General features: G+C 31.4%; 1 protein-coding gene across 1 annotated transcript; it reads right to left on the reverse strand.

The window, feature by feature from the left end:
* Window positions 1–8,178: 8,178 nt before the first annotated feature.
* Window positions 8,179–9,616, reverse strand: LOC107471229 (uncharacterized protein At5g19025). Its single transcript, XM_016090682.3, has one exon. The coding sequence runs from the start codon at window positions 9,168–9,170 to the stop codon at window positions 8,433–8,435; it is 738 nt and encodes a 245-aa protein (XP_015946168.1). The 5' UTR covers window positions 9,171–9,616; the 3' UTR covers window positions 8,179–8,432.
* Between the last annotated feature and the right edge of the window lie 3,818 nt (window positions 9,617–13,434).

Below are 13,434 nucleotides of genomic sequence, written 5' to 3' on the forward strand. Positions count from 1 at the left end.
ATCTTGTCTTCCGTTAGAGTTGATGGAGCCAAGGACCTAAGTGACTGACGAAATTAATTATTAGAGACCAATCGAATAATTAATTTTAGTTGGAGACAAAAGTGTCTGACCCGAAATTCTTTGATAATCAAAATGGTTAAATACTCTATATTAAATCTTTTCACAATAGACAAAAAACTTCTCACAATAGACGAGTTTTTTTCTGAAATAAAAAAAATTATTTCCAAAACAAATTATTTGAACTTTAATTTCATAGATACGTTTTTTTTTTTGCATTAAAGGCAAGTTCATCACACCCCCAGCGAACTCCACTATTTTAATAGAGTTCGCCGGGCCGTACTCCCGGCGAACTTCACCTTGAGTTCGCCATAGTATATAAACCGTGGTGCCATTCAGTTTGTCGCTTTCAACCTTTCTCTCTTCTAACTATCCTTTCTTCCTTCTTCGTTTGTTATTTTCAGAATCTTCTCTACGAGATTTTTTGTCTTCCGACGTCCGTAAAGTCCTTTATCTACTATATCGTCAGCTTCAGGTCAGTATATAACATGTTAGTTAGAGTTACTGTTTACATGTTAGCTAGAGTATATAACATGTTAGTTAGATTTTTTATGTTATGTTTTTCAAGTAGAGTTACTGTTTACTGTTTATAACATGTTAGCAGGGACGGACCTATGTATTATAATGAGGGGGGCACTTGTTCGCACTCTTATTTCATTTTTTTTAAATATACATATATAATATGCTCCTATTTTAAATTTTAAATGACCCTACTACAACTAAATTTAACCCAATTATTTAAAGTCTCAAACCCATTTTATCTTTCTATCATTTTGACTATTAGTTAACTTAATTAAATTTAGTCTTCTCCTATTCTCAAATTCCAACCATCACCACTCCTTTATTCTCTTAAACCTTCTTTTTAGTCTCATATTTTCAACCTTCTTTTTCTATTTCTTTTCTAATGGTCATCTTCTCTTCATCAAAAGATAAATTTTAAATTCTCTATTTTTCTTTATATAACTCTCTATGACTCTATTTATCTTTCAATTTTATTTTTTTAATATTTTTAATTACAAATTTTAATTCAAGCAATTATAATTTAGGTATTAATCTAATTTTTTATTCTCTTCATGAATTTATATTTTTATTTTATTCTCAATTTAGTGATTCTTATTATTTATTTGTTTATCTTTTTTAGAAATAGTAATAGAAAAATATTTTAAAAATAAACTTTCGTTCTGTTTTATTATATGTAATTTTTGTTTTTTTTATTCGAATAATTAATGTGCACTTTTATTTTTTAAATTTTGATTAATATATCTTTTAATAATAATGTATATTATTTTTATCCCCCCAACATAAATTTTCTGGAGTCCATCACGCATATTAGTTAGAGTAATGTAATAGTTAATTGTTAGTTAGTTTAGTTGAAATAGTTAGTTTAAGTTGTGAGTTAGATATTAATTAGTTAAATATGTAGTTAGATTAAATTAGAATGATACATAGTTAGTAAAATTAAGTTATCAATTAATTATTCACTAGTATATTTATAGAGTTAGTTGAATATGTAATTAGATTAGATTAGAATGATACATAGTTAGTAAAATTATGTTATCAGTTCATTATTCATTAGTATGTTTATAGAGTTAGTTGATGTGATCATGTAGTTGGTTTACATATTAATTATTTAGTTTATAAACTGATTAAGATGTAAGGTAGACAATTAGTTAGTTTAAATATGTCTTTTAAAAATTTAGTTAATGTGAAAGGAATTGAATTCAGTTTATTTTATTTTGTTTTACTAGAGTGTAGTTAGATGGAGTAGTAGTTATTGGGGTACGAGCATACGCTTTATAGATTAGATCAGGCTGAGCAAATTGTAGGCAGACTTAATCGAATGGTACATTTTTATCACTCTTGTTTATTATATTGTAATAAAATGTAAATTTATAATTTTATATGTTGATCCTCTTTTTCTAACTTGTTTATTTTGTTCAGTAGGCGCCTCGAATCTTGCACACCAGACGGAATTCGATGAGACGCCCACCTGAGTATATTAGGACATATTTCAGACGAGATGGGTTTGAATATGTGGCATACATGGTGGAGTTCGAGCATGACTAGCTATTGGCGTCAACATTGATAGAGAGATTGAGACCTGAGTCCTATACGTTTCATCTGCCATGCAGGGAGATGACTATCACCCTGCAGGACGTGGCGTACCAATTGGGACTCAACATCGATAGTGATCCTATTAGTGGCTGCATCGGTTGGTGGGAATAGCACCATGATGGACGGTCAATTGAGGACCTTTGCCAGCAGCTACTGGGTGTTGTTCCAAGCCCTGAGGATAGACAGTCACAGACGAAGTGAACTGTCAAACTCACATGGTTTTACAATACCATCTGTGGAGAGTTGGAGCATGACGCCACTGAGTAGCGCCTGTTATGGTACACGAGAGGGTATATTATGCAAGTGATCGGGGGTATCTTATTCCCAGATGCATTTGACTCTCGGGTACACATTAGGTGGCTCCCCCTGTTAGAGGACCTTGACAGATGTGGCAGATTGTCATGGGGCTCGGCTGTGCTGGCATGGCTGTACCACTAGATGTGTCATGCCATGGAGCATAATCAGCACAATTTGGGTGGTTGTGTCAGTTTGCTGCTCTCTTGGGCCTATCACCATATTCCACTGTTACGCCTGGATGGATTTGAGACTCGTCGATTTTCGCTAGTTGAGAGGTATTATTGGTTTTTGCACTTTTCTTCATTATTTAATAAAATTGAGAAATAATGTGTAATCATTATTGGTATTTTAGGTGGGTTGAGTACTGTCCAGACAATGCCAGAAGTGAGAACAGGCTTAGGCATTACAGGCGTATGCTGAATAGGATCGGCATCATCAACATAAGTGATAAAGATTTAAAAATTATAATTTTATGTAAATTAAGTTTGAAACTTGTATATGATGCGTCTTGCATTTTTTGAACATGTTGAATGGACGTCGTATGTTGACCTACAGCTCCAAGGTGTAGTTCCACCGGGAATAGTTGAGGCTGAAGCCTCGGCGGCGGTTGTATGTCTGCTCCTTTGCTTCGCTATCGTTGAATGGCATCGGGTTGACCGAGTTGAGCGTCAGTTCGGTGGCCTGCAACGCATTTCGAGCAGGCCTCTGAACATCGACGAGATGCATCGATATGATGGTAGGTTCGGTTGAGGCGAGTGGTTCCCAAATTTTCTGGATGACTAGCATGAGATGTGGGAAGTTATACACCATCATATCGACTTGCGTCCATCATGCTGTATATGACCTGGTATCTTTAGTGGGGCCACATGGAGTTGTTTGGTCAAGGTGACCAACACTTGGTGGCGTGCGAGGTTGTGCTAGATGACCTGCCAATTCACCACCCAGATACTCTAGAGCTGTATCAGCCAGAGGATAGTGACCTTCCAGAGGTGTGGCCTTATGCTGGGAGAGGGAGAGGTATGGGGCAGGGGAGAGGTAAAGGTAGAGGGAGACGCAGTAGAGGGAGAGAGAGGCAGGGGGATTCGGAGGTTGCCCCCTGATAGCAGAACCCTCATGACTTTCAACATTATCTTTCATCATGTCAGCATTACCAAGTTCGACGTTTGACCCCTCTTGACTACCTTCCAGTGGCATATTTAGATCGACCATCGTCCTTCTAAAATTTCTTCTAACAACTCCACTTAATGGACTATCATCAATAGTATCCGCAGATGATCCTCGTCCACCAACTCAACTAGAAACACGAATAATTCCAACAGATGAACATTTGTCAATCGGTTATGCCACGACCTTATAAGATGTACGTCCTCGTTATCACGTAATTGATACCTAATTCAAAACAACAGAAATATTTCTCAAAACCGTGGTCTAATAAACATAATAACAACAGAACAAAGATAATTGTAATATACCTTTTATAAAACAAATTGTCATTTACTTCGGTCGGATATCTGTAGTAAATTTTTTTCACTCTTTTCGTGTGTTGCTGTCCAACGAAATGTAATATCAAATTCTTCAACGATGTTAGACTGTTGACTTCTGGTGTCATGTACGTAATTATTGGTTGTCCAGACTTAAAAACGATAGAACATTTTTTATCATTCACTATTTCACCATCATAATGAATGAATAACAACAGATTTATTGACATTGTAGAGAAAAAATGTCAAGATGAGAACCAAAGAGAAGAATGGAATTGTGGTATTGAGCTCGATTCTCCAGCAGCCATGCTTTTATTGGGAAACTCAAGGTGAAGTTCACCGGGGTGCGACGAACTCTATTAAAATAGTGGAGTTCGCCGGAAGTTGCGGCGAACTTGTCCTTAATGCCAAAAAAAAAAGATATCTATGAAATTAAAATTCAAATAATTAATTTTTGAAAATAAATTTTTTTATTTATTTCAAAAAAAAAGTCCAGACCCACCATATGCAGGTATAACACCTTTTAGCCTTTGAAGTATAACTTTAACATTATTTTTATATTAAAATCTTTTGACCTTAAAAATACTGTTATTTATTTGAATTTTTGTAATAAAGGACAAAAAATGGCTAATTTTAATGGATTATGAATGCCTAATTGAATTAGTTTTGAACATGATACTGTACTTAAAAAGTAGTGGTCAGAATTTATAATTACCTAGTTGAAGGCCTTTGCATTTTAAAATTATACGTTGACATTTTGTATTTGATAAATAAATAAATTTATGTGCTTAGACTTGTCTTTTAAAATCACCTTTTAAAGATTTTTCGAAACTCAATTGTACCTTTCAAAGTTGAAAACTTTATTCTACCTAATGTATTAGTTAATATAATATTTTGTTCGATTTTTGTCTAACATAATTATTTTAGAATTTAAGAATAAATTTATCAAATACTATCATATAATTTTTAAAGTGTAAGACAGATAAGACTTTTAAAAAATACCAGCAACACCAAGACATTTTTAATCAAAGTTTTAATCTGATAAAATAAATGTTTAATTGTTTTAGTGATTTATGGCCAAATGCACTCAACTTTGAGTTCTCAAATCTGCGTGTGACAAGATTTTCAAATTTTTTATGTATTCTTAGGAAAATGAAGACAATAAATAAGGATAGAAATTTCTTAGACTACATTTGGAGAAGAGATTGAGATTGAGAAATTAAATCTCTATATTATATTTATTGTAAAGTATATAAAATTGTGTTATATCTCACTATTATGTTTGATTTAAGATAAATATAGAGACTGAAATAAACAAAATTACTTAAATAACCATTTTCACCTTTATTTTGGCACTGCACTTAGGGCTGGAAGTGAGTCAAGCCAGCTCATGAGTTAGCTCGAGCTCGACTCGTTAATAGCTCGATAAGCTAAGCTCGTGAGCTAGTGAGCCAAGCTTGAGCTTGAAATTGAGCTCATAAATTAAATGAGTCGAGCTTGAGCTTGGATAAGCTATTATATATATTAATGATCTTAATTTTTAAAATTTTATATTTATTTTTTACATATAATTTTAATGTAGGACATAAATAAAAAATTTATAATTTATTGATAGTTTTTTTAAAATTTTTTTAAATATATAAGTTATAATTTATTGATATAGAATTATAGATTGCTCGTGAGCTTTTGGTGAGCCGAGCTTGAGCTTAAGAAATAGGCTCGATTGTTAATGAGTCGAGCCGTGAACCAAGCTCAATTTTTGTGAGTCGAGCTTGAACTTGGTCTAGCTCGGCTCAGCTCGGCTCACTTCCAGCCCTAACTGCACCCATTCACCCTGACCCACACCTAGATATGCGACACATCAATCGACCACTCCTTCCCTGACCACCACCGAGATTGCTTGTCGGAGATCGCTTGCTCTTCCTCGCATTCATCCCTCTTTGTCGTGTTCTTCTCGCCGCCAGTCATTTTCACCGTCAATTGTTCTCGTTGTTTTGTGTGCATTGCCTGCTTCTTGTTCTGCATCTCTGCATCAGTGACTAGAGCCGTTTGTTAGTGCATCCCTTCCATTCCTTTGTTTGGCGGCGGCAACTCCTCTCTATCGCCGTCATCTCCTCCTGCTTCCTTTCTCTCTCCTACCGCTTCAATTTTGTCTTATGTTCTCTTTTCTTTTCTGATTTTAAAATCTTTTTGTTTATGAGATTATTGAATCTGATTTTAAAATATGTTTACGAGATTGTTACTGTTCTTGGTATTATTGCTGTTAGTGGTGGTGGATTGATGATGACAAAGGTGTGGTGGCGAGTTTAGGGTTGGCAAAGGTGTGAAGAAGTGTTGGCAGTGAGGGATGGTAAGGGATAGACTTGGGATATGAAACTTTTAATGACGACATTTTAGGAAATAAATATTAATAAAGTTTCTGTTTCCGTCTCCAAAATTTCAATTCCAGTCCCAGTATCCCATTCCAAACGCTACCTTAGAGCTACATCTTATAAACATTTAAAATCTCCACATCTGTTTTCACTTTCATATCCAAAAAGACTTGTCCACAACTTTTGTTGTCTAATAATTTTTTTTTCCCGAACAGTCCCGTTTTCTAATGTTAAAATTACTATCTACCACACTTAGGACTCATATTTAGCATTTTACTGTCCATGTAATTATATCCTAAAAAAATTTGCTTGCAAACACTACCATAGTGCTTGTGAAACATAATTGAATTAGACTTCTATCCAATCCACTCTGGTGCTCCATTTGTATGCAATAAGTTCTCCAAAAACATACATAATAAATAACATGATTACTAAAAATTTGACAGCTAAAACAAGCAGAACTGTGAATATGCTCTTGAATGTAATGCACTCAGTGACATGAATCTTCTATGATAGGGATGCAATCTAAACACAAAATGATCTAGCTGATTAATGCTTGATTCTAAGTTCTCATTTTATATTCTAATGGATAGTGAAAAGGAGATTTTTCTGTCTAAAATTTGAGAACTCCCAAACAACCTTTAACATATACCTAATCCCATAAGTGCTAGCTCTTGCAAGTTCAGGTTTTGGAGAAAATGGGAAGGAGTGTGATGCTAAGTCCAATTTATACTTTAAACCTTTCTCTTACCCTTTACCTCTAAAATCAAAATTCACAATATGTTAATATCACTCATCCACTTAAAAAATGATAAATTATTTGCAAAAATGCCCCAGGATATCTATAGAGTGCAACTAAGAACCAAGAGGATGAAACAGAAGAAATTTCATGGAGTATCTTAAATTCAGAAACTAAGACTATTATTCATCAAACCTATATATATTGATTGTAACTGACACAAGATGGGTTGCTTTGCAATATGCTTATTCCTAAAATTGAGGAGATTATAGATAATCTAAATTGAGAATGAAACAATCAAGTATTCAGATTATCATCAAATACAAACACAAATTCCGATCCAACAAAAAAATGTCCAATCTATTTATCCACTAAAAATGGATGAGGAAGAGATTCACTTGTACAATGACCTCACTTGTAAACACTCATGAGTGCAAGTAAATGCTCTTCCACCAAAAACATGAAAAGTTATTAGCTAGTACCTTGTAGATACTAAACAACATATCACAATCAAGCATACGAAAATTCAAATCCTGTGAGTTTAAGGAAGCTCTTTGTGACTAGACAGAAATGTAAGCAAAGTGTATCTCATAGGGAGAAACAGAGGTAATGACCATGTTGCAGGACAACAAAACAGTTTTGTTATATTTATGCAAAAAGTCAAAAACAATTCATCAAGATATATCATTTTATCCGTTTTAAAAAATTATTGGGAAAAAAAAATCGGGGTATATTAAGAACATCATGACTCTAAAAAGTAACAATCCAAATATTAGTCCAATAAAATGGGCAAGGTTGTAAGAAACAGCAAACTGCAAAAAGAGACAACGAGACATGAACATAAATTACCCCCCAAAGCTATCACACTAAACCTTCTCTAAACCTCCATATGAGAGATCCAATTATGAAATGAAACAATTCAAACAGAAAACCAGAGTTTATGGATGGATTACCTGTATAAAAAAGACAGTTCTGTACTTAAGCATTGAGCAATGCCCTTCATAACTCAAAATCCTGTGCAATCATTGCAAAAACAGCACATAACAATAACCAAAATCAAACAAAAGAATTAAGCTAGATGAACCACATAACAGTTCATAAAACTATTAGAGAGGTATAAAAATAAAATAAATAGTTTCTTATATTCCCAGGTATATCCCACTGTGTATAACCCATAATTCCTTACAACTTATTGCCAAAAGGGGAGCTTATTTAAAGACATGTCCATCCCTAAAAAGAGTTCCTACTTAGAATGATCATATAGAAAATAATGTCTCCTCATCCATAAAAAGTACCACTACTACAAATTTTCAGTATTCATTCTCAAATTTTAAATCCCTTCAGCCCTATAATTAAATCAATCCTTCTTTACTACTTCTTGATCTTCCGCGGATGCTTCTTCGGCCCGGGAACCTCCAACCTACCAACCGAGCAGCCGCACCTAGCCCGGAGAACAAGTACAGCCCTTCCATTGATTGGTGCCATCTTCTTAAGCTCAGCTTCCAGCTCCCTATGATGATCACGAGGAAGCTCGAATAGACCCTTCTTAATGCCGGCAGCACCGGCGCCACCTCCTCCACCACCATCCTTGCTCACAGAACCCGAATTCTTGACACAATCTTCAGTCTCCAACTGAATATCAAACTCTGCAGCCTTCCTCAAACCCTTGCAATTGGGGTTTCCACACTTCCTGCTAGTGCAAGCCACAACACCCCAAGTTGCCAATGCAGCACACACAATACTCATCACTATTGCGATATAGATCGAAGGCGCCACCGAAAACTCCTCTTTCATCACACAAAATACCACTTTTGAAACCCTTATGGAGGTTATAATCACAAGCTCTATGTAAGGGAAGAACAAGTACAAGATTGCACTGATAACCGCGATGAAGATCACAACATCAACTATGGCCAATCGAGATCGGTCACAAGGTGGAATCTGAAGCGAATTGGCCGATGATGATGATGATGAAATTGGAACCCTCCGATTCCGATTAAGGTGGTTGCTGCTGTTGTTTGGCCTCGATTTTGAGCCAGAATCCGAGGAGCAAATCGAATTCGCCATGGTGGAGTTGCAGAGAGAGATTGAGTTATGGAAATAGACCATTTCAAAGCAGAGATTTAAAGAAAATAATAATAATCCAAAGAAGACCAAACAAAAACCTCCGAATTTCAGATCAAATTCAGCAGTTTTAGACCGAAATCGGATCGACCCAGCACGCCAAAATCTGAAAAGATTGAAACTTTGAAATGATAGCAATCGGAAAGATCCAAGATTTTAAGGTCCCCTTCAGATGGATCAAAATCTCAAAACACAAAAAAAGGGACCTCTTTTCTGTATTTTGAAGGCGAATTGAAGAAGAAGTGATGATCCAATGAGTAAAAGAGAGAAAAGGAAGAGATATTTTGAAGTGTTTGGGAAATGGGTTTTAGTAGATGCCGGCTTCAAAGGGTTGCATAACATGAAGAACAAGAAGAAGAGAGGACAAGGAAGCAGGAAGAAGAGGGAGTCATCATTCACTGCTTTATTATCATCATATCAAATATGAAATCACTAAATAATAACTTTTTTATTTTAATTAATAAGATGAAAAGGGTAATATATGGAATAAGAAAATATATGACTGAGACACGTTTTGTGAGAGTGGCTCTGTGTATGATTGCGAAGGGGTGATGATGGGCTTCTTCTTGGATTTGCGTCTCTTTTCGAACAATTTTCAAATCATGTGTGAATGATTTTGTGGGCCATATCTATGGGCTTGGCCCACCCCACTTATATCAAAAGTAAATAAATATAAATAAAGTTTATAACTAATTTAAGTTGGACGAATAGTTAGTTTATTTATCCGCTTAAATAAGTGTTGGATAGACCCTTAAATGAAGTTCAAATCGACGATAAATTAGTCTTTAACCTGTCGGATTGAAAATATTGTAGACAACCAAAAAATAAATAGTATTTATCACCATTCGCTAAATCCTAAAATATTTTACATAATCGTCTAATTACATTCATTTTTTAAATGACTATTTACATATTTGGTATGAAAAATAGTTATATTTTTATTTATATATTGTTATATGATTGAAATATAATATAAAATTATTTTATACTTATAGTGCATTAAAATTAAATTCATATAAATATATTTAAAATGTAAAAATAATTATCTAAAAAAATAGATATAATTAATAATTCTATAAAATATTTCACACTATTTAGATAAAAAAAATTAAACTTTTGCTTATAGAGCAAACTAATCTTTCTTATATCAAATTAAGTGTTTAATTTTGAACCACGAACCAACACAAGTTGGTACATATAGACGAGGATTGTGTCTTTTAATTATCTCTCTAAGATTTGATACTCACTAAAAGTAGGAATGGAGCAAATTTATTTAAGAGAATTGTCCACTTTACTTCTGCAGTACCCAAAAAATTAATCATTAAGCTTTCGGTTCGATGGATACCATGGTGCAAATAAAAAAAATTAAACCACGAATACTAATGTGTTCTGTGTTAAATAAAGAATGCAACATTCTTTAGAAAATAAAAAATATTATTCCTAAAAATTAAATTGAAGACAAATTTTCAACAGAACATAATATTTATTCTCTTTCTAATCTTACATTTATTATTACTATACTTATTTAATAAATAATGAAATTAATATAAATGTGATCTACTGGTCAAATATAATGTTCTGTTATGAAGGTTTTTATAAGAGAGATAATGTGTCACATTTGGCTCTACAACAAAATGTAGGTTGGTGAGATTGTAGGGTGCTTTTGGTACACCAATATAAATATAATCACAAATTTATCACATGTTAATATGCTATGATAAAAAAAAAATTATTCACGATAAGATTTCATCATTTCTAAATCAAATGTATTGATTAATTAAACTATTGTTTAATCATCATTGAAAATTTGAAATAACTGTTAGATAAAGAGTTTAAATTCAATTATTACCTAGTGTAAAACTTTTTCATGCTGTCAATAAACAAGAAGAAGCATATAACAAACAGCTATGATAGATAGAAAATCTTTTTTCACTTATAATGAAATTATTTAGCCACTTTTAAACAAAGAATCTATTTTCACTTAAGATTATGCTGTTTACTATAGCTGATGAATCTTGCCGGTTACCCTTATATATTTTTATAAATGATTTTGATACAAATATTTTTTATGAACAAAAAGAACATAAATTGAAAGTCGACATAGTAAGAAGTTAAGATATTGTTTTTTTAATTGTTTTAATAATATAATAATAAATTGCATTTCAAGAGTTTTGTCATAATCTGTCTTTTCATATTCTTCTAAAAATTTAAAATGTTAGATAAAAATTCATAAATAATTATATATATTTTATTAATTTATTAGTATTTTATTCTAGAAATTTTTTCTTTATACATAATAATAATGACTCTAATTAAAGGAATAATTTTTTCAGTTAATATCAATTAGTTTTTTTAAATTATATTTTTGTCTTAAATTTTAAATTTTAATTAAATTCTAAATTCTAAATCTTAAAAAAATAAATGTTAAAACATAATTTCATCAGGATTAAAAAATTCTTAAAATACTCGTTAACAAAAATGATTAATTATTTAATAATTGACCTGGTTAATTAATAAGTGTTGACTAATAGTAACAAATTTAAATCCATATCCCAAAAGTTGCATATTGGCACAGTTGATTCAAGTTAAAGTCAATTCATGACAAGCCATTAAATCATCACTAACCCAGAAAGTGAAGGAACTTACGTTAATTGCGTGTCCCACTTTTCAATTATTTCATTATTAATACTTAAATAGTACTAATTAATAATTATATTAACCTAATACTACTCATTATTAAACCAACCGTACAAGAACAATAAAAATAGTTATTGCCACTTTGTGACTTCGTCTAGGAATTATAGTCCAAATTGTACATTTCCACTGCTAAACGCATTATTAGGTTTTTTTTAGTTATCGACGGTATTTTTAATTCTATAGGTTAAAAATTATTTTATTGTGAATTTGAATTTCATTTAAAAATTTGTTATTAATTAATGAATTATTATATGCAGCAGATAATATTCGAATTTTCAATACTTACTTAAACAGATAAGTGAGCTAATCGCTCAATCAATTTAAGTTAGTTAAATATATTATTAGTTTTAACAAAAATGTTATTTGTATATCAAAATTAACTACTAAAATCAATCACCAATATATTTATGTATAAATACATGTGTGGTTTAATTTATTTTTAATATATATTTATATTTCAACATATATTTTATACTGTGACTGACTTTAATAACTGATTTTAATATACACTCATATAACTCTAATTGTAATTGTAAAACTCACATCACACATCCAATCTGATAAAATTTTTTATAATTTACTTTATTTATATATAATTTAATAACAATTTAATTTTTTATGTCACTCTTCTATTAATTTATTTATCATATTTTTATCAGTTTCACTTATTAATAATATTAATTATAATATCATATCTTTAATTATTAGACATTTTTATAATCAATACGTAATTTTTTTTTATAATTTAAATTTTATATTTAAAAGTATAATAAAAACTAATAATAATAAAAAACGATAATAATAATAATATGCCTTAAATGATTTAATTATAATTGATTTTTGTTTCGGTTAATTCATGTATTATCATTCAATGGAGATAGCAAATGTAAAAGTATTGTACGTGTAACAGGGTTATCATTTGTTAGAAGAATCTTGAAGGCATATGCTCCTTCAAAGGCCAAAAATCATAACTTTAATTCAATTACAAGTGTAATTGAAAACAAGTGTAATTGGAATAAGTCAAAAAAATTTATAAGAGATCGTCTTTATTATTATAAATAATATGACATTTGAATTCGACATTAACACATTATTTATGTCAGAAGAAGTTGAAGAATAATTTGATTAACAGATAGACTGACTCATCCGATGAGATTATTGTCCGTCAATTAATTTTCGAGAATATAAAAAATTATACTAGCTTGAATGAGATATGATAATAAACTGATTTAATTTTTGTGTGTGTGCGCTTAAATGTGCATTTATAATTATATTGCAATAACTAAGTTCATATACATAACATCCATAATTAAATACAACTAACATCTAAAAATTAAATTCATGTTTATTAGATATTACATCCATAGACATATTATTTTTTAGTTATTGCATAAGTAACTATCAAATTAACACGTATGTTTTTGAATTATATCATACTTGAATTTGAAAAAATGTCAAATTTAATTGATAAATTTACTCATAATAACATCAATAAATTCATACATATAACATCCATAATTTTATATTAATAACATCTATAATTTTGTACTCA

Source organism: Arachis duranensis, chromosome 10, assembly GCF_000817695.3.
Source record: "Arachis duranensis cultivar V14167 chromosome 10, aradu.V14167.gnm2.J7QH, whole genome shotgun sequence".
Taxonomy (NCBI): Eukaryota; Viridiplantae; Streptophyta; class Magnoliopsida; order Fabales; family Fabaceae; genus Arachis; species Arachis duranensis.